Below are 26,741 nucleotides of genomic sequence, written 5' to 3'. Positions count from 1 at the left end.
TTTAATCCTAGCACCCCCTCCGCCCCCCGAGAGATACCATTATCCTAAATTTAACTCTGCAGAAACTGAGTTTCCAAGAAAACTTGTAATTTGCCCAAAGTCATAAATTACTAGTAGTAGCTAAGTCAATATTTGAACTCAGGTCTGTCTGTCCTCAAACTCTTGCACCTTCCATTAAACTTCAGTAAGTTTTACAAGGCAGGAACGGTTGGAAATTCAGCATAAACAATCGCACTGCATAAAGGGAATGGTGGGGATTTAGGAAGAGAGCAGAAGCAACAGGGAAGCCCAGAAAGAGCAAAAAGAATGAAAAAGGAGCTAGGGAGGCTGGTTACTGGTGCGTTCAGTGTAGCAGAGTAACTTCTGCAAGCCGGCATGCCTTTGATCTTTCTTTCTTTTCCAGTAAAGCCTCTTTCCCCTGTGTCCGTTGTTCACTCTGATGTGTTCAAATAAAGCTAGATTATTGAGAAAGGCGGACAGCTAAGGGGAAAAAAAAAAAAAAAAGGAGCGTGACGGCGGCGGTGTGCGCCTGCGCGCTGGCGGCGGCGGCGGCGGTGCCCGGCGGGGAGGGGGTCCGGAGTGGGCCGCCGGACCCAAAACTGAGGGGGACCTCGGGGAGCCCCCTCCCTGGGACCTTGGTGGCCTGATGGAGTAAGAGGGGTCGGCTGTGAGTGTGAGTATCGAGTGGCCGGGCTGCGTTGAGGCATGCCGGAACGGCGGGGTCCTGGTGGTCTGCTCCTAAGGTTTCGGGCTGCAGGACGCGGCCGGGTTTCTGCTCCTGCAGGCTGCGGCGCAGCGGCATCCCGGTACTCCCCTCTCCCAGAGCCCGCGCGGTTTACAGGCAGGCGGTGCTTCTGGCTTCGGGGTACAGATTCTCGCGGGGGCGTTCCGGCTCGGCTTCTAGCCCCAGCAGGAAACGCGCCTGCAAGAACCTTGACCTTTAGGGGAGGCCGCTGACCTCTTTCGGCCCCCGATTCCGCAGGGATCTTGTAGACCCAGGTGCTTAAAGGCCTACGGGTCACAGGCCAGGGGCACCTTTCGACCTCTTGTGACTGACAGGCTCCGTTCTTTTGCCTCCTTCCGTCTCCTCTCCCGGTGGGATGCGTCTTAATAATAGCTACTAATTATGGAGCGTTCACTACGTGTCAGTTTAATATTTAGTCCGAATCTCGGTGCGTAATTATGGGGGAGGAAATGCTTTGCACCCCACTCCCCGTTGAGTCTGCTCAATTTAATCATACTTGAGAGTTAGAGTAAACCATTTTATTGGGAAGTTTGAGATTTCCATGGCTTTTAGAAACTTGGCACTGCCATTCTAGTTAAGGGAAGTTCTCTTACCTGACAGGTGCTTTATCCACCATAATGGTTTATATCGAATTTACTCAAGCCGAAATAACTTTTTTTTTTAAACACTAAGAGCCCAATACTATTCTAAACCCCATGGGAAATCTTAAAGTTTGTCTAAATCCCTGTTCTCCAGTTCGGTTGTGAATGAAACAATGGAAGATAATACTTAGCTTCAGTTAGGATGTATTTAGCACCTACTGCATAAGTGCCAGATACACTCAGGTTTGTCACAAAAATTGATGAGATACTGTAATGGAAAGTGGCTTTTTGAAGCATATTTCAGATTAGGTCACTAAAAGTTTGATGGTAATTTGCTCAAGCTAACCTAGCTAAAGTAAGTGGTGAAATTCACATATGCCAAGGCTCATCATTTTCCTGTTACACCAAGTTAAGTATCCTAAGCATTTTTGAGAAGCAACTACATTGCAGTTTTAGTTTCTAGAGTTAACTCCTGAGTCTAGAAAATGGTAGGCACCTTAAAGATACTAGAACTTCAGAGAGAACTTCAACGTGGCTTGGAAGGTGGTAAGAGGGTGTGTTGGAATCTGATCAAGTTATTTCAGAACCAATTACTTTGATTAAAAGGATGATATTTAAAAAGGAAGAACTGCAAATGGTAATTTTTTATCTGGGTTGGAGCACAGCACATGTAATGTACTGTAGAAGAGGTTCCTGTACAAAGAAAGCAAGGAATAATGGTAGATGCTAGCTGATTTCGTTCTGGGACCAGGAATGGCTCTGTGAGAAATATACATATTGTGTAATACATAATTTGAATATTTTAGTGGGAAGTTTAGGATTAATATGTGTATCCATTGAATAAGAACATGTAGACAGACAAGTTGCATAGGAATACTCCAGTTGCACACTAACCATGCTAAATCTCTAATTGAAACTTTACAGTCAGTGGGTTTTTCTTTCCTCTTAGAATCTTATCTGAAAGAGACTATCAAGAAATGAGAGTTCCTAGGTGTTCATCAGTGGAGGACTGGTTAAATCAATTTTGCATTTGTTAGAACGAACCAGCCCTCTGTGTGCTAATACTGAGTAATAACCAAGATATATCAAGTGAAAAAAAAAGTGCAAAAGAGGCTTTATATTCTGCAACCATTTGTGTGTGTGTGTTTTATAAAGTTTATGTATTTGCATATGTATGTATAGAATATATCTGGAGGTATATTTAAGAAACTGGTAACAGTGACTAGAGTTGCACGTGGCTGGGAAGCAGGAATGGGAAGGGAATAATTTTCTGTATTTAAGATGTATGTGTGTGTGTGTACGTGTGTCTGCACACCAGCACAAAAAAAAGGTGGTTTTATTAAAGCACAAGGACAGGACCGGTGGGTAGAAAGAGTTGCCCTAGGGTCATGAGGCCCATCATATACTTTCAAGGGGGGAGGAGGTTAGGGATAGTGTAAGCCTCCTAGCTATTTTGGAAACAAGGTTTCCAGAATCCTGAGGGGGCTAGCTATTGTTAGAAAAAGTCTTATGTTACTCTTTAGTAAAAACTCAGTTATGAGACCCTTTAGATGTATATGGGTGGGGGATGATTGCCAGCTCGTATGGGGGGGGGGGTAGAAAAATGGAGTTTCCAGAGGAATTTTATATGTTAAAGTAGACTTATGGGGTGGGCTAAAATTGCCTCTTGCCTTTAACAAAGTGTAAACATTGACGCAGCTGAGTTACTAGAGGAAGGTAACTCTGCCTGTTTCAAGGACTGTAGATAGTAGTCATGGGCTGTAGATAGTAAGGAAATTTAATAATTTTTTCTTCTGCCTTTGTTTCCCACATCATGTTTTTAAGAAATTTTTTAATAAAACTTAAAAATATCCAGAAAACTAGAGAAAATACTATAATGAATCTGTGCAAGTTGATCATTTTAAAATCTGTTGTTACATTGCTGTATTTGCTTTTATTCCTGAAATCTCTAAACACTTTAATACATGTCTCTAAAAAAAAGAACATTTTCCTGCGTAAGCCAGTAGCACAATCATACTGAACTAATTTTTGTATATTATGTAATACCCAATCTTTATTAAAATTTCCCCAAATTGGAGGCACTTGGTTGACTCAGAGGAACATGCAATTCTTTTTTTTTTTTTTTTTTAAGATTTTATTTATTTGGGGCGCCTGGGTGGCTCAGTGGGTTAAGCCTCTGCCTTCGGCGCAGGTCATGATCCCAGGGTCCTGGGATTGAGCCCCCCCCATCAGGCTTTCTGCTCAGTGGGGAGCCTACTTCCTCCTCTCTCTCTGCCTGCTTCTCTGCCTACTTGTGATCTCTGTCAAATAAATAAAAAAAATCTTAAAAAGTAAATGCATGGAAAAAGATATATGTTTTCATCAGTAAGCATAAGAAGGCTGGAGTGGCTATATTCATATCAGATAAAGTAGAGTTCAAGGTAAAGTGTGTTGCTAGAGTTAAGGGAGTCGTTCATAATGATAAAAAGGTCAATTCATGACCTAATCATAAACATGTGTGTGTAATACAGAGGTTCAAATACATCAAGCAAAAATGGATAAAATTTAAAAAAGAAATAGACAACAATCAGAGATTTTGGCACTCTTCTCAACAACGGATACAACTAAACAAACAAAAAAGTAAGTATAGATCTCCACCTGACTACCACAGAATATATTTCTTTTCCCAAGTATACTTACAGACCAAATGCTGGGCCATGAATCAAGTCCTAATAAATTTGAAAGGATTGAAATAATGCAGAATATGTTCTTTGGTCGAGATGGGATTAAAGTAGAAATCAAGATGTCTAAAATAACCCACACATACTTGAAAAGTCCTGAAACTTCTAAACCTACGTATGAATGAAGAAATCACAAGAGAGAAAGTAATTTGAACTGGATGATGAAAATAGAATCAGAATTTGTGAGATAACGGTCATAGCTAAGAGGATCCTGGCTGAGGATACATCACAACCTGGTTGAGATCCTGGAAGAGAAAAAGGATACTTGGTAAAAAATGAGGGAATAAAATAAGGACTTCAATTAATAATAATGTATCAATATCCATTTTTTAATTATGACAGGCTATTTTACTAATGCAAGATTTAAATAATATGGGAAACTGGGAGTGGGGTTTAGGGTACTTTACTATTTCTGCAATTTCTATGAGTCTTAAACTATCCTAGAATAAATAGTTTATTAAAAAGTGCTTTAAAGGGGTGCTTTAGGTGCTCAATCTTTAAGCATTTGCCTTTGGTTCAGGTCGTGATCCCAGGGTCCTGGGATGGAGCCCCACGTCAGGCTACCTGCTTGGCAGGAAGCCTGCTTTCCCTCTCCCACTCACCCTGCTTTCCTGCTCACCACCACCACCCCCCCCCCCGCCCTCTCTCTCTCCTTTTTTTAAAGTGCTTTAAAAATTTATAGGATGCAGTTAATGGAATGTGTAGAGGGAAGTTTATAATTTTAAACACCTATGTTAGAAAAGAAAGGTTTAAAGACAGTGGCCTGAAGGTTCTACCTTATGAAGCTAGTAGAGAGCAAGATATTCCCAAAGTATATAGAAGGAAAGAAAGAAGACAACAGAAGCAATCAGTAAAATAGAGAAAGACAAACAATACACAAAATTACAAAGTTAGAAGTTGGTGCTTTGAAAAAATCAATAATGTTGCTAAATCCATAGATATACTGGTCAGAACACAAATTACTAGTATCAGGAATAAAAGGGATTTACCAGAACGATAAGAGGATATTGTAGGCAACCTTATACCAAAAAATGTGGCAACATAACTGGACAGTTTCTTGAAAATAGCTATATACTAAAGCTGTCACAAGTTGAAACAAGATCTGAAGAAGCTTATATTAAAGAAATGGAATAATGATTTAAAAATAACTTCTCATAATGAAAACTCAGGGCCATAATGATTTGATTGATGAATTCTATCAAGTATTTAAAGGAAAAATAACATCAATCTTATATAAAATTACAGAAAACAGACAAAGGGGAGTCACCTCCAAACTCATTTCACTAGGCCAGCATAACTCCAATAACTAAAACCTGATAAAGACATTACAGATTTAAAAGAAAATTGCAGAAGTGTGCCCTATGAACAGAGACCCCATATAATTCTGGGCAAACTATTAACAAACCATAGTACATTATGACGAAGTGATTAAGGGTAGATGGATAGGTATCTGTCTGATAAAACAAATATAGTCAATTGCTAATGGTAGCATCTAGGTGGTAGATACAGGGATATGTGGGAAACTGGGTGTGGGATATTCACTGTGAGATTCTTTCAGCATTTTTGTGCTTGAAATTTTCCAAACTACAGTACAGGGACAAAAGGGAATATTATGAGCAGAAATGTATATTAAAGAGATTTCTCCTGCTACAGTGTAAGGATTAGAAATGTACAGGATTACCTGAGAATAATTTGAGAGAGGATGCTGAGACCATTTAGGAGTGTATTATGTGACTGTTCTTTTTACGTTGGCAGTTTCAAGGTAAATTTGAGCCCTGGGAAAATTTCCAAGCTGTTGGAATGCTGAACTTTTCAATAGTACCAAATTTTGTCTAAGCCTTAATTTTTTTTTACTACCTACCTGCTGAGATGTTTGGCTGTATCACTGCCTCATGCACAGTATGCATGAGAGTTTTAATTATTTTAATTAAAAATTTTTTTTAAGATTTATTTATTTGAGGGGCATCTGGGTGGCTCAGTCAGTTAAGCACCTGCCTTCAACTCAGGTCATGATCTCGAGGTCCCAGGATGGAGCCCTGCACCAGGGTCCCTCCCTGCAGTGAGTCTGCTTCTCCCTCTACCTTTCCCACTCCCCCTGCTTGTGCTCTCTCACTCTCTCTCTGTCAAATAAACAAAATCTTAAGGAAAAAAAATTTTGTTTATTTGAGAGAGAGCGCCTGCGTTCCATGGCTTGATGGCTCCATATCTCCATCCCACAACCCACGCGATCAGGGCCTGAGTTGAAACCAAGAGTCAGACACTTAAGCGACTGAGCCACCCCAGCGCCCCCATGTGAGCTTTTAGTGAACATTAGACTTTCAACATTTACAGAGTGATGATGAGCATTTTTTGCAAATTCCAAAATTTGCAGTACTGCTGCTTTTGCAGCACATAAATTGCTCTCTAAAATCTGATAAAATATATGGTGACATTTTCAGAGACTTTTTAAAACCTTGTTTTGGTGGGCAGCAAAGCAAGATTTATTGAGTGATAGCAAAGTGATGGTACAAAGCTCCCAAGGAGGGAGGGGACCTGAAGGGGTTGCCACCCAAGTTTCTAAGTCTAGGGGTTTTTATGGGCTTGTTGGCCGGCTGTTTTAATCTGTCTGATTAACCCTCCCTGCTCCTGTCATCCAGTCAGGTTTTTGTCATCTATCATATGGGAAAGGGTGGTATAAAATCCTTTTAAGGGTGGTTTCCTCTAGGGCAGGGACACCCTTGTAACTGCCATTAGGGAAGAAGGGCTACGACTGATCTTAGCTCCTTCCTGCTGGTCACAGGGACATTGGATGGGGTGGCAGTCAGGGTTCCTCTTGTCCAGATCAGGGGGTTCCCTGTAGATGTTTGGTTTGACTTCCACGTGAGGCTCCATCTGAACCACTACCATTTGGAGTTTGATGTCCTTTATTGGTTAGTTGTCCTTAACGATGGTGGATATCCTGGATGAGCCCCCATTAGTGTTGCAGGATTTTTTCTCTGGTGCCCACGGTTCTTGGTCACGCCACTTCGAAGAATGAGAAGGTAGACCAGACGGGGTGGTGGGCAGCAAAGCAAGATTTACTGAGCGACAGCAAAGTGTTAGTATAAAGCTCCCAAGGAGGGAAGGGAGCAAAGGGGGTTGCCCTCAGAGACTTAAGTATACTTTTTAAAATATATGACAGAGGCATTTAGGAAGCTATCCATATCAAAATGCTGAAGTAAATGCTTTACTGTATTACACCAGGGTTGTAGTCAATGATTAACTCATTGTAATCAATGATTAACTGTAGTCAATGATTAACGATTTTATAAAAGGAAGAAATAATGAAGATGATTGCTATTATAGTCCTATTTATATAAAGTAGTTGAAGATTATTGAATGTGTTGTTACCAAAAAGATGCATGGAGAATGGCTAAGCTTTTTGAGGAGGTATTGAGCAGTTAGCTAGACTCACTCATTAGCTTGCAGTGATTGTAGTTCATTCACAGAATTTTTATTTTTATTTTTTAAGATTGATTTATTTGTTTTAGAGCACATGTGAGCAAGCCTGGGGGAGGAGAGGCAGAGGGAGAGGGAGAGAGAGAATCCCAAGCAGATTCCCCGCTGAGCATGGAGCCCTACATGGGGCTCCATCCCACAACCCTAAGATCATGACCAGAGCTGAAACCAAGAGCCAGACACCCAACTGACTGAGCCACCCAGGCACCCCTAGAATTTTTTTTTAAAGACATATTTTAATATTTATTAAGCATCATGATCAGACTATTACACTTAGCAGTCAAACCACCAAAAACTACATTAAAACAAAAAAAAAAACAAAACAAAACCAAAAAACCTACATTAAAACCCATTGTTGGAATGCTTTACACTTTCCATAGGACAGAAACAAAAATAACCTGTTATACAATTAGTCGCAATTAGAGTCTTCAGTTTTTTTTGCCTGTACACATGGTATTGTCTGAAACATGGCATCTTTGCAGCAGGTAGGCCCTGCCACCACTGTGCTTAGCTGAGTTCACAAATCTGTTGTAACCTGTAGCTTCCCTGTCACTTCTCTGGCTCTTCTCTCCTGCTAAACTCTGTTTCCTGGCAGTGATTAAAACCTCCTGCCACTGCTGTAGCTACTGCTGCTGCTGAAACCACCATAGCCACCTTGGTTTTGTGGTTTCGCAAAGTACTGACCTCCACCACCATGGGGTCCAGAGCTTCTGCCTCCAAAATTTGAGGATTGATTGTTGTAACCGCCAGAATCATTATAACTTCCACCACCTCTGAAGCTGCTGCTTTCATTACCAAATCTGTCACAGCCATCCCCCACTGCAACCGTATCCACCACTACCTCTACCACCACCAAACCACCTTGCCCACTGAAGTGTCCTCCACGACCAAAGTTGTCATTCCCATCAAAACCACCTCCACAGTTTCCAGAACCACTTCAGCCTCTTGGAATGAAGCACTAACCATCATTTGCTGAGATAGGGCTCTCCTTAGTTCACAGTTGGGGCCATTCACAGCATGGGATTTTGAATGACAGTCTTGTCTACAGAATCATCGTCATCAGATGTTACAAAAGCAAAGCCTTTCTTTTTGCCAGTGCCTTGGTGAGCCATGATTTCAGTCACTTCAGTTTTCTGATACTGTCCAAAATAATCCCTTAGATGATGTTCTTCAGTGTCTTTTTTAATGCCATCAACAAAAATCTTTCTCATAGGGGCACCTGGGTGGCTCAGTGGGTTAAGCCACTGCCTTCGGCTCAGGTCATGATCCCAGGTCCTGGGTTCGAGCCCCGCATCGGGCTTTCTGCTCAGCAGGGAGCCTGCTTCCCTCCTCTCTCTCTGCCTGCCTCTCTGCTTACTTGTGATTTCTCTCTGTCAAATAAATAAAATCTTAAAAAAAAAAAAATCTTTCTCATAGTTAAGTGGGCACTGGGTCTTTGAGACTCTTCTCTTGGGACAGCTTTCTTTGGTTCCACAACTCTTCCATCCATCTTGTGTGGGCTCGCGTTCATGGCTGCATCCACTTCCTCCACAGTGGCATACCTGGCAAACCCAAAGCCTCTGGAGAGCTTGGTGTTTGGATCTCTCATTAACCACACAGACTATAAGCTTTCCCCATTGCTCAGAATGGCCGCTCAGACTCTGATCAGTTGTTTCAAAGCTCAGCTCTCTGATGAAGAGCTTCTGCAGCTGGTCAGGCTTTTGGGAGACTCTGACTTAGACATGACAGTAGTGGGAGGGGAGACTCGGCAGGGTCCATGGGCAGAAAGCAGTAACGAACGTATCTCCATGCCACAGAATTTTAAATTTCTTGTCATGGAATTTAAATTTTTTTTTGAATTTTAAATTTAATATCAATGAAAGATATATTAAGTACAGGAATAAAAACTTTTTAAATTGTTAAATAAATGCAACAAGCTACCAAGTTACACTTTTTAAAAAGTGTTTATACAAGCTATCTTTGGGCTTAAAACTTAGTCTGTTATATGATGACGACATTTGCTAGTATTTTACTATCTTATTAGGGTTGGTGTTATCCTATTCTGTCACTTCTCCCTTTAAGATACAATGCTTGCCAAGTTCCAGAATTTAGTAAAGAATTGGAACCTGGCGGTAGTTCTAATTCTGAGTTAAGGGATCAGTGGGCCACCCTGTCCATTTCCTTGCCTGGTGGTGGACAGTGTGAACAGCTTCATTTTGAGGGGCACAACTTTTAATGCCTTTTTCTGGTCACAGCCTTAACTTCCTGTGCTTATTAAAAAAGAGTGGTTGGTACATGAACTCTTGGTAAGTGTTGTGTTAGGGCAGATAATATAAAAAGTAGGAATGCCAGTGAGTAAAATGCTGATAAGCTTATGCTCAATCAGTGATATTGAATGCAGGAAATCACCAATCACTTGCCTGGGGAAGCAGGAGGCAGCCAGAACTTAGAACTAGCAAATACGACAGCTACCCAGAATAAGCCTTTGAAAGTTGAGAGAAAGTACTTTCTGACCTCTGTTACCAGCTTACTCCTTCCTTAGCTGGGAGCCTTGAAACTTTGTCAGGAGGCCCACTGACCAAAGTGAGGACCTCCCAGAAGTGCTAGACATATCTTTGCTCCATAACCTTCTGGGCAGCCTAGGGGTAGTGGCAAAAATTTGTTCTGTCGCTGAGTACTGTCTTTCTCTTGCCCTGTCTTGCTCATCAGAAATCTGTTAGTTTTTTGTCAGGGTGGAGGTGGAGGCACTGGAAGTTCTCTATGGGATTTAGAGAAGGGATTCTAATTTGAGTACCACTCCCCCAACCTCAACTCAATAATTAAGCTTTGTTTTTTTCTTTAAAGTTTTTATTTATTTGAGTAACCTCTACACCCAACGTGGGGCTTGAACCCATGACCCCAAGATCAAGAGTCACATGCTCCTCTGAGCCAGCCAGACACCTCTAAGCTTTTTTTTCTTCTTCACAGTTTTACAGTATATCATTGTCCTGGAGAGTCTGAGTTGATTTTAACTAAGTCACAGTTCAAATATCTTAAGCATTATTTGTTTTACCGTAATGAATTTTAAGAGATTTGTAAAAAGACTGATCCCTTCCTTATGGTAAGGTCAGGAAGCTCAGATATAACCTATCATCAGACAGCCTGCACTTACTTGTATTGCTGGGTGTTTGAACAGTAAAATGAGATAACATGACAATGTTTCACATAAAGTTCTCTGACACTATTAAACAGTGTTTTCCAGCCTTGAGTTACATAATAAATATTTGGAAAAATATTATAACATTGATATTTGAGATGGGCTACAGTATTATGAGATAGTGATTACTTGGAAGTGTGTCTTTCTGACCTATTTAAGTCACTTTTGAGTGACTACCCTTGCATAGGGATGGGGAGAGCATAGTCAAGTACAAAAATGGAGATTACAGTGCAATAATTCTGCCTTCACAACTGTATTTCTTTTTACTAGTAAGTTATGTGGATGATTCTGTTGTACTGCTTGGGTTTAGAACTTCTTTATATATTGGGGGCAGGAGTCAAGGCAGGAATCTTTAATGAGTGGAGCAGTTGGGTGAAGGAAGAATAGATGTAAGGTCTTGAAGGCTTTTATCCCATTGAGAAGAGATAGCAAAAATGAAAAATAGAAATCGATTAGGACTTGAAGACTAAATACAAGATTCTGAAGGAAAAGAATTAATAATAGGGTTTTTGCCCACCAACGTGGTAATGTATTGACAGAATAGTAATTAGGATGTTGAGAAAAGGTACTTATTATAGGATTTTAAGGCTATTATAGCTAAGAAATATCAGCTATTTCTCACAGTTGTTTGGAGAAAATTTGAAAGATTTCATAGTGGGTATTTTTTTTTTAAGATTTTTATTTATTTGACAGATCACAAGTAGGCAGAGAGGCAGGCAGAGAGAGAGAGGAGGAGAAGGCAGGCTCTCTGCTGAGCAGAGCCTGATGTGAGACTCGATCCCAGGACCCTGGGATCATGACCTGAGCCGAAGGCAGAGGCTCTAACCACTGAGCCACCCAGGGCGCCCCCCATAGGTGTATTTTTAAGAGATATGGGAGGAAAACGCAAGGTCTTTGAAATAAGGACAGCAGTAGTTGAATTTTTATTTACACTTACTTAACTTGTAACCTCTTAAGCATTTCGAGATTACAGAGTTGGGTGGTTTCTATTTCCTTGGCTTCTAATAATTGTTAAGACCTTTATTTTTTTTTTAAAAAGATTTTATTTATTTGACAAACAGAGATCACAAGTAGGCAGAGAGGCAGGCGGGGGTGGGGGGGGGTGGGGTGGGGTGGGGAAGCAGGCCCCCTGCTGAGCAGAAAGCCTGACATGGGGCTCGATCTCAGGACTCTGGGATCATGACCTGAGCAGAAGGCAGAGGCTTTAACCCACTGAGCCACTCAGGCGCCCCGAGACCTTTATTTTTTATTTTTATTGATTTTTAAGAGAGCGAGTGAGAGAGGGAGAGAGCACGTGAGTGAGCAAGCTAGTGCAGGAGGAGCAGGGGGAGGGGGAGGAGAGAGAGAATCCCAAGCAAGACCCGACAGAAGACCCTGAGATCATGATCTGAGCGGAAGTCAGAGTCAGTTACTTAACCTACTGAGTCACCCAGGTGGCCCCTTGTTAAGTAAGACCTTTAAAGAGAGCAGTCGTTCCATCTAGAAAGCTGTGCGCTTATTTGAGTATTTCAGAAAGCTTGATGGAAATCATATATTAACTCAGACTAAGGATGTAGAAGTTAAAAATTCCTTTGTCTTTGGCTGGAATCCCATCAACGTAGTGCTTAAATACTAGGTCTTCTTTATGATTAAATGCTTTGCTAGCAGTCGTATTTTTTTATATTTTTACCAGAATGAAAATGAATTTATTTAATTCATGCAGATTAGAAAACAGAGCTTGTGAAAGGAAACACTAAATAAAAAGAGGGAGTCTTTGGTTCAAAGGTTGATAGAGAATATTTTTTTATATGACTTTATTTACTAGGAGTTGATGCCTTGGCTTTACTAAATAGAAAACACAGTTTGTATTTTTTTTTTTTAAGATTTTATTTATTTATTTGACAGAGAGAGAGAGAGGGAGAGATCCCAAGTAGGCCGAGAGGCAGGGGGAAGCAGGCTCCTTTCTGAGCGAGAGCCTGATGCGGGGCTCAATCCTAGGACCCTGATATCATGACCTGAGCTGAAGGCAGAGGCGTTAACCCACTGAGCCACCCAGGCGCCCCGCAGTTGTATTTTATAGCTCAGTTCTCAGTTGACTAATATGTGAAAACACCATAGTAGCTGTTGCTAATGCCAGAAAGTCAGACTTTTTCATTGACTTCATTGTTTCTAAGTTTTTTTTTTTTTTAAGATTTTTTTTATTTATTATTTGACAGAGAGAGATCACAAGTAGGCAGAGAGGCAGACAGAGAGAGAGGAAGGGAACGCAGGCCTTCCTGCTGAGCAGCGAGCCCGATGCGGGACTCGATCCCAGGACTCTGGGATCATGACTGAGCCGAAGGCAGCGGCTTAACCCACTGAGCCACCCAGGCGCCCCTGTTTCTAAGTTTTTTTGTTCCTGTTTTGCTTTGGTGGTTAATAACATGAAGCAAGTATTTAAAAACACTTCTGGGGCGCCTGGGTGGCTCAATGGGTTAGCCTCTTGACTTCAGCTCAGGTCATGATCTCAGGGTCCTGGGATCAAGTCCCACATCAGACTCTCTGCTCAGCAGGGAGCCTTCTTCCTTCTCTCTCTCTCTGCTGCCTCTCTGCCTTCTTGTGATCTCTCTCTCTCTCTCTCTGTCAAATAAATAAATAAAATCTTTAAAAAACAAAAACAAAAACAAACATTTCTGGACATGGGGGGCCTGGCTGGCTCAGTCCAGTGGGGCATGCAGCTCTTGATCTCAGGGTCATGAGTTCAAGCCCCATGGTGGGCATGGAACCAACTTAAGAAAAAAATAACAACACATTTCTGGACATATCTTCTTTATCACTGTTTCCCCAACTCTTAGAACAGTGCTTGGTGCTCAATAAATGCTTGTTGAATGAAATAAAATATTGCGTGTAAACAGTAAAGTTGAAGTAAACATTAAGATACAGGGGAATTAAAAGAATAATTATGCAGTGACGCTGAGCACCAGAGTGATTTATGTTAATTTTGAGATTTAGGTGATAGTAGCACTACTGGGAGCATGAATAATACTGTATTTATCTCTAAAGGTCTGTTTCTTTGTTGTATTAGCCAGTTGACATTCAGCTTCCTCAAATGGCCAGAGTTTTACCCTATAATCTTATTTTGGTGTTTGTCCTTTGTTACTGAATAAAATTGTTTCAGAAATTCAGGAGTTATATGAAGTGGGTCACAATAACAAGGAAACTGCTGAGTGACCAGGAGAAGTGGAAAGTCATAGGGCTCTTCCTCACTGGTTCTGCCACCATGTTGTCTAGGAGTTACAGGTTAAATTAGGGTAGTTTATAACTTCATTACCTCACAATTTTTAAAAATTTATTTATTTTTTATTTTTAAAATAATTTTATTTATTTATTTGACAGAGGGAGAGATCACAAGTAGGCAGAGAGGCAGGCAGAGAGGGGGGGGGAAGCAGGCTCCCCACTGAGCACAGAGCCCGACGCGGGGCTCGATCCCAGGACCCTGAGATCATGACCCAAGCCAAAGACAGAGGCTTAACCCACTGGGCCACCCAGGCACCCCCATTTCCTCACAATTTTAAGTCCCCTAAGGAATGAACAGGAGAGGAAGCAGATCTCCATTAGAGGCTGGTGGTATGTGTATAGAAGGGAAAAGTGCTGCTTGGGAAGTGAAATTAAATTCTCATGTAGGGTATCTTTGCAGGGACGCAAGAGGAAAATAGGCTAGTGCTAGAGGATTGTAAAGGAGAAAACCTTCTGATCTTAGTCCAAACCCCAGTATTTACTCAGCTCTGTCTCACATTTGGTACCCAAGGTAGTTCCATTTGGGCCAGCTCAACAAATGCTAATGGGGTGCCTGTATTGTCAGACAGTGATTTAAGTGCTAGATTTATACTAGTGAACAAAATACACCAAGTCCCTGGAACTAGAATAAAGAGTAAAGAAGAAATTTATACTATATGAGGTACTAAGATGCTTGCTTCAGGGTATCTCAATATTTAACCACCCCCAAATTTACTGGTTATTTTAAATAAATATTTTATTGTTTCTTAACACTGTGTGGGTTGAAAATGGCTCATCTGCATGGTTCTTTAAGTCTTCCCACTTGGGGACCCTCATTGGCAGCTGGGCTTGGAATACTGACAAGGCTCACTTACTCAACATGGCTTCAGATGGTGCTGGTTGTTGTTGGGGTGCTCAGCTGGGCCTCTGTTCTTTTCCCCTCATCCTCTCCTGGTGGCTTGGGCTTCTCACAGCATGTGACTAGGTTCTAAAAGGGAGTGTTCCAAATGTGCAAAAGCAGGAGCTACAGAGTTTTTAAGGCCCCATCTCAGAAATTACTTTGTCACTTCTACCAAATTTTTTTCCCTTTAGATTTGTTTATTTGAGAGAGAGCAAGCATGGGGAGGGGCAGAGGGAGAGGGAGAACCTTAAGCAGACTCCCTGCAGAGTGTGACCTGAGGTAGGCCTCCATCTCACCAGCCTGAGATTGTGATCTGAGCCTAAATCAAGAGTCGGATGCTCAACTGACTGAGCCACCCAGACCTGCCACATTCTATTGGTCAAAACAGGAAGGGAAAATGAACCACACTATTTGATGGGTGGTGGTGACAAGATCATATTGCAAAAGAACACATGGGGTGGGAGGTAGTGTTGTGGCCATTTACAGAAACAGTCTACTGCAGTGTTATTAAGCATTTAAAAAATAGGGGCACCTGAGTGGCTCAGTGGGTTAAAGCCTCTGCTTTCAGCTCAGGTCATGATCCCAGGGTCCTGGGATCAAGCCCCACATCGGGCTCTCTGCTCGGCGGGGAGCCTGCTAACCCCTCTATCTCTGCCTGCCTCTCTGCCTACTTGTGATCTCTGTCTGTCAAATAAATAAAATCTTTAAAAAAAAATGTAGGAAGCATGCCCAGTGGTCCCATGGATCTCTCTGTTGCTTCAACAGTATTTGGATGAAACACCCAGGGACACCCCTTCTTCCAGTCTCCTACCATTCCAACCTTTTTTTTCCAATCGCAGCCTTCAGAACCATCTTCTAAGCTGTCCCCTGCCTCTAAGACCAGCCAACACCGTTTTTGAGCTCAGCTCCTTATTGCCAATCAAACCTGAGTTCCCAGTTCTTCAGAATTATTCCACCGAGGTGGGGGCTGCTGTCAACCATTCGGTCCACCTGTATCTGCAGGCTTCCTACACCTCCTTCCCTCTGGGCTTGTATTTTGATCATGATGTTGTGACGCTGTGACTTCTGCAGTTGACTGAGAAGTGTGAGGGTGCCCAGTATCTCCTGACGATGCAGAACGTGGGCAGCTGTGCCCTCTGAAAGGACATGTAGAAGCTGTCCCTAGAGGAATGGGGTAAAGCCTTGGACACTGTGGAAGCACTGTGGTCCTGGAGAAGAACCTGAACAAGGCCCTTTTGTATGTGCATGCCTTGGGTTTTGCCCACATAGACCCTAATCTCTGTGACTTCTTAGCCATTTCCTCTACGAGCAGGTGAAACCCACCTAGAAGATGGCCAACCACCGACTAATCTCTGCAGGTTGACTGGCTACTAGTCAATAGATACTGGGCAAGTATCTCTTCCAAAGGCTCACCCTCAAGCATGCCTAAGAGCCTCTCAAGCCCAGTAGCCTCTGAGGGACCCCTTGGTATCTCCCTGGTGTCAGGTCTTCTGCCTGAGCCTCCTCCTGCAGCCACCAGGCAGCTCTTTTTTAACAACCCTGGAGCTCTCTCCCAAGCCACAGACCAAATGGAAACAATAAAGCTTTTGTGCAGCAAAAAAAAAAAAAATATTTATTTATAAATAAATAAAATAATTAAGCAGTTAATAGGAGGATAGAAGGAATGGGGAGTAAAAACAGTATTGTGTAGGTCAGGAAAGGCCTCCTTGGTGAAGCCACATTTCTGATACTGATGGAAACGAGGGAATAAGCTGTGAGGACCATAAAGACATCTTAGGGAAGCATGTTATAGGCGGAGAGAATAGGAAATGTAGAAACCCTAAGGTGGGGAAATCCGTGCTGTGATCAAGGACTAGCAAGGAGGGCAGTGTGACAGGAATGAAGTGATAGAGGCAGTGAGGTGGGGCGTGGAGTCAGAGAGTGAGAGAGGAAATAGATTTTGAGGCCCATGGCAAGGGAAGGACTGGTTGTTGTATGAGTGAGATGGGACTCTGTTGGAAGATTTTGCACAATAACCCGACTTAAATTTTAATAGAATCCTGTTGTGAGAATCCTTGGCTACTGTTTTGAGAATAGACTAAGAGGACAAGAGTGGAACGAGGGAGGCAAGACAGTAGGCTGGTGGCTTGTGAGCGGACAGGTGAGCTCAATAGTGAGGAGGGGTTGGATTTGGGATGTATTTCAACCAGGGACTGACAAGATTTGATGATTGAGGGTGGATATGGGGTGAGAAAGAGGGATCAAGGTTGACTTCCAAAGTTTTTGCTCTAGGTACCCAGAAAACTTGAATTTTCATTCACCAAGATGGGAAGACTGGGAGGAACAGGGTGGAGGTGTGGGAGTTGTAAGACTGGGATTTTTAGCTCTGTTAAGGGGACTCTATGAAGTCATCCCGGGGGAGAAAGGTTACTAAATGTTATTTCCTCATTGCAGGTGTGACGAGTGCTTCAGATCTGGTCACTATGGTACGAGAACGAAAATGCATATTGTGCCACATTGTGTACAGCTCAAAAAAGGTAATACATAGAAGAGGGAGAATCTGTGGCTGTATGATGGATCCTTTTTTTTTTTTTTTCAGAGACATGTGGAATTTGTAGATGGGTAAACAGTGTAGATGGGTTAATAGTGTCTTATTTATGCTTATTTCCTATATCAGAGTCTCATTCTGCCAATTTCTTTCTCTTTAGTGCCTCATAAAGCCAGTAACTATATTATTAAATCTCTACCCAAAATTTGAGGGTACTCAAAAGTCGATAATGGTAACTACTTTAGTTATACCAGTTATAGAGAAAAGACCTTAAAATTCAGTTTATTTGGCATTATACTACTTTCTGATGAACTAAAGATATTAGCATTTTTTTTGTCTGTACCTGCATTCTGTTTTCTGCCTTTGCCTGTGAAAAGTGCCCCAGAGCAGAAGTGGTTTTAACAGTACACTGGATGTCCACAAGGTGGGGATGTTGCTCAAAGAAAAACCACATTTTTAAGCGCTTAAAGAATTTACCTGCCTGTTAGGGAAAACGCACTTTTTTTCTTGCCTTTGTCCTTTGCTTTCAAAGTAGTGCTGCTATCTTAACTACTGAGAAATTGTTTTCTAAGCTTTTAAGATGCTGTGGATTGTCACTGAAAATTCGGAGAACTGGGAAAATTATCATGAACTAGGTTGGGGGGGAGGGCGGGGGTTGAGTGAACCTGGATAAATGTTTGGGAGTAAGATGGTTTCAGAGAAAGAGAAGAGAGATATTGTAGGTGGGATAACAATATGTACAGAGATGCAGGGGTAGAATGGAGTCTAAGAGTTCTAGGAGTTCATGCGAAGGCTTATCAGTTTTGTACTGGGGATAGTGGGACTGCAATAGAATTTGTAATTTAAATGCAGACAGTCATAAAATGTGTTGAATGCCAGACTGAGGGGTTCAATTATGATCCATCCAGTAGGCTGGGGAGAATTTTTTTCCCCCAATTTAGGATTTCTGTTAGTGATGGAACAATCAGTTGAGATTCTAAAACCATGTTTAATAATATAGGGGCTGCCTTTTACAAAAGTAAAAGAACTCTTTTAGGGTTTGTTTTTTTTTAATAGATTTGTTCACATATATTTTTTTAAATTTTTATTTATTTATTTGACAGAGAGAGAAAGATCACAAGTAGGCAGAGAGGCAGGCGGAGAGAGAGGGGACAGCAGGCTTCCTGCTGAGCAGAGAGCCTGATGTGGGGCTTGATCCCAGGACCCTGAGATCATGACCTGAGCTGAAGGCAGAGGCTTAACCTACTGAGCCACCCAGGCGCCCCAAACTCTTCTGGTTTTAAAAATTTTGACCAGGGTTTATGCAGATTTATAATAAGTAAAAATTCCTTATGGCTCCTTTCAGATTGGGGGGAAATGGGAAATTAAGAAGGTGTGAGAAGGATAGGCTGACATTCAGAGGTGTGGTGTCAGATTTTCGTGGAGTAGCAGCCTTGTGTAGTGATATCTCATAATTTTGCCATTTTAAGTCTTTCTGCATTTCTTCTACTCTGGTTTTTGTGTTTGTTTATTTAATAAGAATCACCTAGGATCCTTACTTCTTCTTCTTCTTTTTTTTTTTTTAAGCTTTTATTTATTTGCGGGGAAAGAGTGTGACTAAGGGAGGGAACACAGGCACAGGGAGTGGGGAGAGGGAGAAGCAAGCAGGCTCTCCACTGAGCAGGGAGCCAGAGGAAGGGCTTGATCCCAGGATCCTGGGATCATGACCTGAGCTGAAGGCAGACGCTTAACTGACTGAGCCACCCAGGTGCCCCTCTACTCTGGTTTAAAACATGTTTTCATTTCTTCATATTTTTCCATGGATCATCATGAAAAATCAAGAGTTGGAATTCTCCAACTTGATTTAAGTGTTAAGGTTGATGTGGTCTGGGGAATTAGCAGAATGGGTTAATTAAAAGAGATAACTCTGATACTGAGTTTTAGATTATCAACAACTAATGTTAAAGCAGTGCTTTCTGCTAGTCTCCCAAACTAGTGTAACCCTGATTTCTCCAAATATACTGTGGAGAAGAAAAAGAATCTAAAGTGCTCTAGGTGTGGGGAAAAGCTGTGTACTACATTCCTAAGTATTCTGATACTCACTAATTTATTTTTTTACTTCAATTTTATTTTTTTAAAGATTATTTATTTATTTATTTATTTGAGGGATGCCTGGGTGGCTCAGTGGGTTAAGCCTCTGCCTTCGGCTCAGGTCATGATCTCAGGGTCCTTGGATCAAGCCCTGCATTGGGCTCTCTGCTCAGAGGGAGCCTGCTTCTCCCTCTCCCTCTGCCTGCCTCTCTGCCTGCTTGTGATCGCTGAGGCAGAGGCAGAAGCAGGCTCCCCGCTGGGTGCTCATTAATTTATGGAAGACTGAGAAGCCCTGGAGTTAAAAATACTAAAAAAAAAAATTCTGTTGTATTATTCAATGTTTTATGAATTTGTTCAACTGCCAAATCTTAAAAAAAAAATTTCCTTCCTCCTCTTTCTTTAAAAAAGGGGATTACTCATTAATATTACAAGAACTAAATAGAAGCTTGGTAACTGAGCATTTGGGGATATTACTTTAATTCTTTACCTATGGATCTTTCCTAGCTTATTTTGAAAGCTCAGGTCCTTTATTCTTGAGCTTTTTTGCATTTATTCCTTAGAGCCAGGTGGGAGAGAATTTTGCATGTAAATTTAGGAAAAGATTTGTGAAGTGTCTAAATCAGAAATCACCCTAAAACAAATTTTGAATAGTAACATTTTTATAACTGAAGTAGGATACAGAATTGGTTTTTATATCATAGCATAACTTATTTCAGTGAATCCTGTCTTCATCCAGAAAGGTTTCATTGTAAGAAACAGAACCAGCTTAAATTTAACTCAATAAAAGGGGATTTGGCATATGTAAATCTAAGATTAGATTCTAAAGATCAAACAAAAGGATTCATAATGATTTGAGTAGGTGTTGTATATTGTTCACGGATTTTTTTCATTCTTGATTATGTCACTAATTTGATTAGGCTTTCAGCTCTGTATGTGTTCATTCTGGTTACTGGCCAGTCAGCTGTAGGTGGGGAGGGATCACAAGTAAAGGTGTCCCCTCCAAGTGAAGCATTTATACAGATAGAAGGAAATGATAGTTTTCTTCAGTAAGATTGTCATTTAAAGGAAGTGTTTGGAATCACAAAGCTGTTTGTCACACTGTAGTAGATAATTTAAAGTAAGAATAGGTTACTGGGCTGTTGTATTCTTTTTGACAAATGAATTGTATATAATGAGAAATCTCAGTGCATTAAATGGTTACAGTGTGACGTGGTATTTAAAACCTTGGCTTTGGTGTCATATATTTCAGGGTCTGAGTCCTAGTTTGACCAGTTGATTATGACTCTGAAAGGGCAAGACTGAATATTTTCACACTTATCCCTTCAATGCCTAGCTAGCTCTGTACTTGGTATTTAACAAGCAATGATAAATACGAGTTAGCTTCTGTGTATCCTTGTATCCTTATGGAATTAGTAATATTCCCTCAGCAGTGTTTTTTAGTTCATTTGAGGAAATGTTTGAGGCACTTATCACAGGGCACAGTTAATAGTAATACTCAACAATTACAGTAACCCTTTATTATATATGTGAACAGCCATTCTCTAATTATGGCGTTCTGCCTATACATATGTCCCCGTGACAAAAGGATAGACATTTACAGCTTTTTTAGTTTTTTGAGGTGTGTGTGCATGTATGTGCACATTTTAAGTGAAACTCTTCCCACAGATTCCGTTTTCCTCTCACTAAGGATGGGATGGAGGGGGGCACCTGGGTGGCTCAGTGGTTAAGCCTCTGCCTTCGGCTCAGGTCATGATCTCAGGGGCCTGGGATCGAGTCCCACATCGGGCTCTCTGCTCTGCAGGGAGCCTGCTTCCTCCTCTCTCTCTCTCTGCTTGCCTGTCTGCCCACTTGTGATCTCTCTCTGTCAGATAAATAAAATCTTAAAAAAAAAAAAAAAAAAAGGATGGGATGGAGGTACAGGAGACCCTAGCAGATTTTCAAACAGTTCATTAGAACCAAACAAATCAGTTGCGGGAGAGTGGGCAGTGAAGATGAGGGCATGATTGAGCTGTGTTCAGAGCAGTTTTAGAAAACTGCTGATCAACCACAGGGAAGTTCTGTTATATCCATAACTTCTACCTGGAATTAATATATCCATGTGTTCATTCAGCGAATGTTGACAACTGTATGCCAACCCCTGGCCAAGACTTGATTAAGAGTTGCAGCTTATTTTTGAGAAACTCTCAGTGGAGTGGGAAAGTATGGAGAAAAGTAACCAAATGGTTGAGAAGTTAAGTGATTTCAGAGTTCTTTTTTTAAATAACTTTAGTAAATTCTTTAACTTGGGATAGAATTTAATAAACCCACATAGGTTTTTTTTTAAATCTTTGGCCTCCTAAAGACAATATACTTTCTGATCTTTTTGGAAAGCTATTTAAATAGGTTTTTCTTAATAACTCCTTTATTTAAGAATGAAACAATATAAAAAACATAGCTGAAGAATTACGAGGAACTGATTTCAATGTTGAATTGAGAAGGGTAACCAGGACAAACACTTCTGAGACAAAGAACTTGAACCCCGATTATTGATTGAATAGAAAGAGAGGAATTTCTTTTCCCAAAGCAATGCCCCTTAGTTTAATCTGCTTTCTTTAATTTGAAGGAGATGGACGAACACATGCGGAGCATGTTGCATCACAGGGAACTTGAGAACCTGAAGGGCAGGTATGGGAACGGCTCTCTTCCATCCACTTGTGACTGTTGGGGGATCTGAGTGCTGAGGGTGCCTGCTAGCTTATTTTGTAGTAATCCTTCATGAATGAACATGGTCATATGACAGAACTATCTTCTAGAATTATTAACAACGACAGTGGTTGTTTGGTATTCCAAAAGGATAAATCTTGGTGCGTCTCAAGTGTGTAGAATTCACAGCAGCTCTAAGTAGTAGGTTGCAACAAGGTGGTTGGGGATGAGCTAGTTCTCTAGTTACTGATGAGCTAGGTGGTTGGGGATGAGCTAGGTCTCTAGTTATTACCTTTTCTCATTCCTCTACCCCAGCCTTGAAACTAAGACATTTCTATGTTACTGCCTCAGCAGTGTTACAAATTATTACATTCCAGAAACCTGTAGTGTTGTATAATAGTCCCGAGTCTGCTGAATAGCACTGAATCTCATTAGTGTAAATAAAATCTGGTTACAAACTTTGAATATCTAAGAATGCTATTTTGTGATGCAAAACTTGAGATGTTTAAAGGAAGAAAGTCTAATAAGTAAGCACCTTTAAAAAATTAAATGTAGCATATGTGTATATTCCTTGTCTTTTTTTTTTTCCAATCTATGGTTCTTTTTTGATGTTTTTGATTTGAATTTGGAGATAGTATGGAACAAAGAAACATTGGGAAACTGAGAAATATTAATTTTACTTTATTGCATGAATAATAGATACAAGCTTTAATCGTGATGCCAGGACTAAGTAATTTGAAGTTATTTGTATTTAAAGTAATACAGTTTTAGATTGTTTGGGGCAAATTAATATGTTAGTAAACTTTCAGCGAGTATTTAGCATATTTGTGGAATTTTTCCGTGGTCTCAGGACCTTACTATGTGAAGGTTAGGTCTTAGCAGCAGCATAAAAGAGGGTTTCATTCAGATTTAGTTTGGAGAATCCTTGTCATAATACCTTGAATACATATGATCTTTAACTCATTATCATTGGAAACCTATGAAATAGTCAACCTTTAATTCTCTAAATGGGTATTATCTTAATTACTTAGGCCATTTCCAGCAGATTTCCTGTTGGAATTCACCTTTTTCTGGGCTCTTTACCTGCCACCTGACTGTATTATAAATCAAACGGAAATATATTGAGGTCAGTAAATCTAGTTGTTAGGAGACAGGCACACTTTTATTCCAAGATTAATGCCTTATTTTTCTCCATACATCCACTAGTCAGCTATTTAAAAATTGTTAAAAAGATGTTTGATTACTTAAGATTCATGTTCATAATGAAGACAGAATTAAATGTATAAATAAAAAAGGTAGAAGTCCTCTCAGTCCTATATGCCCCAACCCCCAGTCCTGTTCCATTCTTACAGGAACGTCAACAGTTTGGTCCAAACTCTTTCTGTACGTGTATACATAGATTTCTGTTTCTATATAGACACATTTAGTCTTGTCTTATTAACATAACTGAGCTACATGCCATATACTTCTTGTTCAGTCACTTTTTTCCTCTCTCTACCCCTCAGGTTAACTGTACCCTGGAGATTGTGTGTATCATTTTCAGTTTTTTGGAGCACAGTCAAATGATCAAGGAGAAAGCATTTAGAAGCCTCCGAGTGACAATAAAAATGTCAACCTTAGCATCCAAACTCATTTTATTTAGAGGGGAGCACCTTAGCACTTGGCTTACTTGTAGTTTAGATACGGTACGAACAGGTTTTCTATGGTTTCCTGGCCTATAATAAATTATAAGCATGAGGGCAAAGCAAGTAGCAAGGAAAAACAACTGACAAAACTATAAAAAACAAGATCTCAAAAATCATTTACTTACTTGGAGCACTTACTGTAGTGACAGATGGTGATCACTAGTTTGTACCATAGGGACAAATAATTACTGGTCATCATTTTTCCTTCCTCTCATCAGTTTGTGATTATTTTCTGTGAAATTCATGTTTAATTACTGCTTTTTGATGTTAAAGTTTTCTGTTTCTCTTTATATTTGTATCACTCTAATTTTCAGCTGTGATCTGGTTAAGGAATTTAAAGAGCATATTTTTAAGGTTTAGAATACAAATTTGAGAAGAAACTTCCTTTTTATTTTAATTAAATTTATTTTTATTTCAGTAAGAAATTTTCTTACTTGGTTCATAATTCTGGACATCTGGAGCATTTCTCTCTTTTTTCCTGTGTACTTATTCAGATGTGTGGCCTGTTTCTACAGATAAATGCTATTAAAAGGACACAAACCTTTCTTTATCGACCAGCTGTTGTGGTATAGTTAGAGCAGGCTTAATAAAGAAAAGCTTATGGGTAGAATATCTTAAGGCTTTGCCTTCCACACATGAGAGGAAATTGTGTGGTAACAGGATGGAGTTAATTTTGGCCCTCCTTTAAATGTCCTGAGGACAGTTTTTGCCTTTATTAGTCAAGAAGTAAAGCAGTACATGTTCCCCAGTAATTACTTTATATAGTAATACAAAGCAATAAATATTTTAACTAGTTATTGATAGAGAATTAGAAAGTAGCATCATTAAAATATTATTTAATTTGCCATTTACTTTTTAAATATGTGGTTTCCCTAACATCATACATAGAAGCATGAATGCCTATTGTATGTAGAACAGGTAATACACTTTCCTCCAGACACGGACACATTTCGGTTATAAGAGATGTGGTTGTCCTAATCCATTCTTTCCCTGGATAAATGTGAGTTCTCTCTTTTCTCATTTTGACATTTCTTGTAAAGATTCTCTCTCTCTTTTTAAACTAGAATTCATTTATGTTATACTTACTGCCTTTACTCTTGTGCGCCAGATCTCTTTAGGTGTTTTCTATTAAATATAACTTTAGAGGGTGCCTGGGTGGCTCAGAGGGTTAAGCCTCTACCTTCAGCTCGGGTCATGATCTCAGGGTCCTGGGATCGAGCCCCCAGTTGGGCTCTCTGCTTGGCGAGGAGCCTGCTTCCAACTCTCTCTCTCTCTGCCTGCCTCTCTGCCTACTGGTGATCTCTCTCTGTCAAATAAATAAATAAAATCTTTAAAAAAAAAATATATATATATATATATATACCTTTAGAGCGCTGGTTAATATCCTTTCTTACAAGGAAAGCACATATGTTTTAAAAATCTGTGTTTGGGTATTTGTTACATATCCAACATATGCCTGTGCTTTGGGGATTGCAGAGTGTGTGGGTTTATGATTATGGATGTTTATTTTTAACAGAGTTAAATATTGTCTACACTGCATTCCTTAATATTTTAAACAGTGTGGTCTTCTAGTTATATCTGTAAAGGGAGAGAGATTTTGATGGTTTGAACATAAGAAAAATTTTTTGCATTTTAGAAGGGTATAAGCAGGAATTTTATTTAAGAATGCCTTTAGGAAAGATGTCCTTGGATCTGCAATATATGGTTTAGAGTTCTCTAAGTTTTTATGTAGAAAAGTGGACTAAAACATTTTCCATAGTTTTAGACCTTAAAGCCAAAAAGATTTTCTAACCAGAAAATACAGTTGATTTGAATTTTCTTTTTAACTTTATGTTTTACATTAAAAATAATTTTTTTTAAAAGATCTTATTTATTTCTTTGACAGAGACAGATCACAAGTAGGCAGAGAGGCAGGCAGAGAGAGGAGGAAGCAGGCTCCCTGCTGAGCAGAGAACCTGATGTGGGGCTCTATCCCAGGACCCTGAGATCATGACCTGAGCTGAAAACAGAGGCTTTAACCCCATGAGCCACCCAGGTGCCCCTAAAAATAATTTTTTAAGTGAAGTGTAGTTGACACACTGTTACATTAGTTTTAGGTGCAAGACATAATGATACAACACCCTGCACGTTAGGCTGTGCTCACCACAAGTATGATTCGATTTTTTATGATAGCGTAAACCATCTGTTCTGGGTTAGTTGCAGTTTTAGACTCTTCCAATGCTGGGCAGATTTATACTGATTTCTAACTTCTTTTTGTGTTACCTTGAGAAAAGATTTCTGTTACAAGTAAACACTTCATATGAACTACCATAATTCTGAGGGAAGAGTAGGGGTATCCTTGGCAAACTGGAGGAATTTGAGGATTATTCTTTAGTGGAAAATACTCAGTGAAATAATAGATTTAAGCTTTTTGGAGGATTAGAATGAACTAGAATAATGATATACAGGTTAATAAGATGAGGTGTTTGAGGGTCCCTGATCAGAATTCGTTAAATGAATCTTAATATCAGAGACTGTATTGTATCCAGAGCATTTGAGGTTACAAATTTCAAAAAAGTTAACAACTTAGGAATTTTCTCCATTTTTCTGAGGTGTTTTCCATGATTCTTACAAGGTGAAAATCTTTTAATTTTTTTTTGGAAAGATTTTATTTTTTCATGAGAAACAGAGAGGAAGGCAGAGGCAGGGGGAGAAGCAGGCTCGCGGGACTTAATTCCAGGACTCTGGCATCATGACCTGAGTGGAAGGCAGACGCTTAACCCGTTAACTGAGCCACCCAGGCGTCCACGTTTTGTTTTAATTTACTGGCTATTATTTCTACTTTGTCATGCTAGACAACTGTAACCATATAGTTAGCGTGATGCCCAGAATTTAGTAGGTATTCAGCAAGTTTTTTTGTTTTTGTTTTTTTTAAATGAATGATCAGGTCATCAATAATAGAAAC

At 40.3% G+C, this 26,741-nt stretch overlaps 1 protein-coding gene across 1 annotated transcript in view; it reads left to right on the top strand.

Annotated features, from left to right (window-relative positions):
* The first annotated feature begins 523 nt into the window (after positions 1-523).
* ZNF106 (zinc finger protein 106) overlaps positions 524-26,741 on the top strand; it is a 60,790-nt gene continuing 34,572 nt past the window's right edge. The window contains 3 exon segments of the mRNA XM_047737619.1: positions 524-673; positions 17,267-17,349; positions 22,033-22,094. Of these exon segments, the coding sequence (XP_047593575.1) occupies positions 17,296-17,349; positions 22,033-22,094 (116 nt within the window). The 5' untranslated portion in view covers positions 524-673; positions 17,267-17,295.

This window comes from Lutra lutra, chromosome 7, assembly GCF_902655055.1.
Source record: "Lutra lutra chromosome 7, mLutLut1.2, whole genome shotgun sequence".
In the NCBI taxonomy this organism is placed as follows: Eukaryota; Metazoa; Chordata; class Mammalia; order Carnivora; family Mustelidae; genus Lutra; species Lutra lutra.
This window is presented reverse-complemented; position numbering and strand designations above follow the sequence as displayed.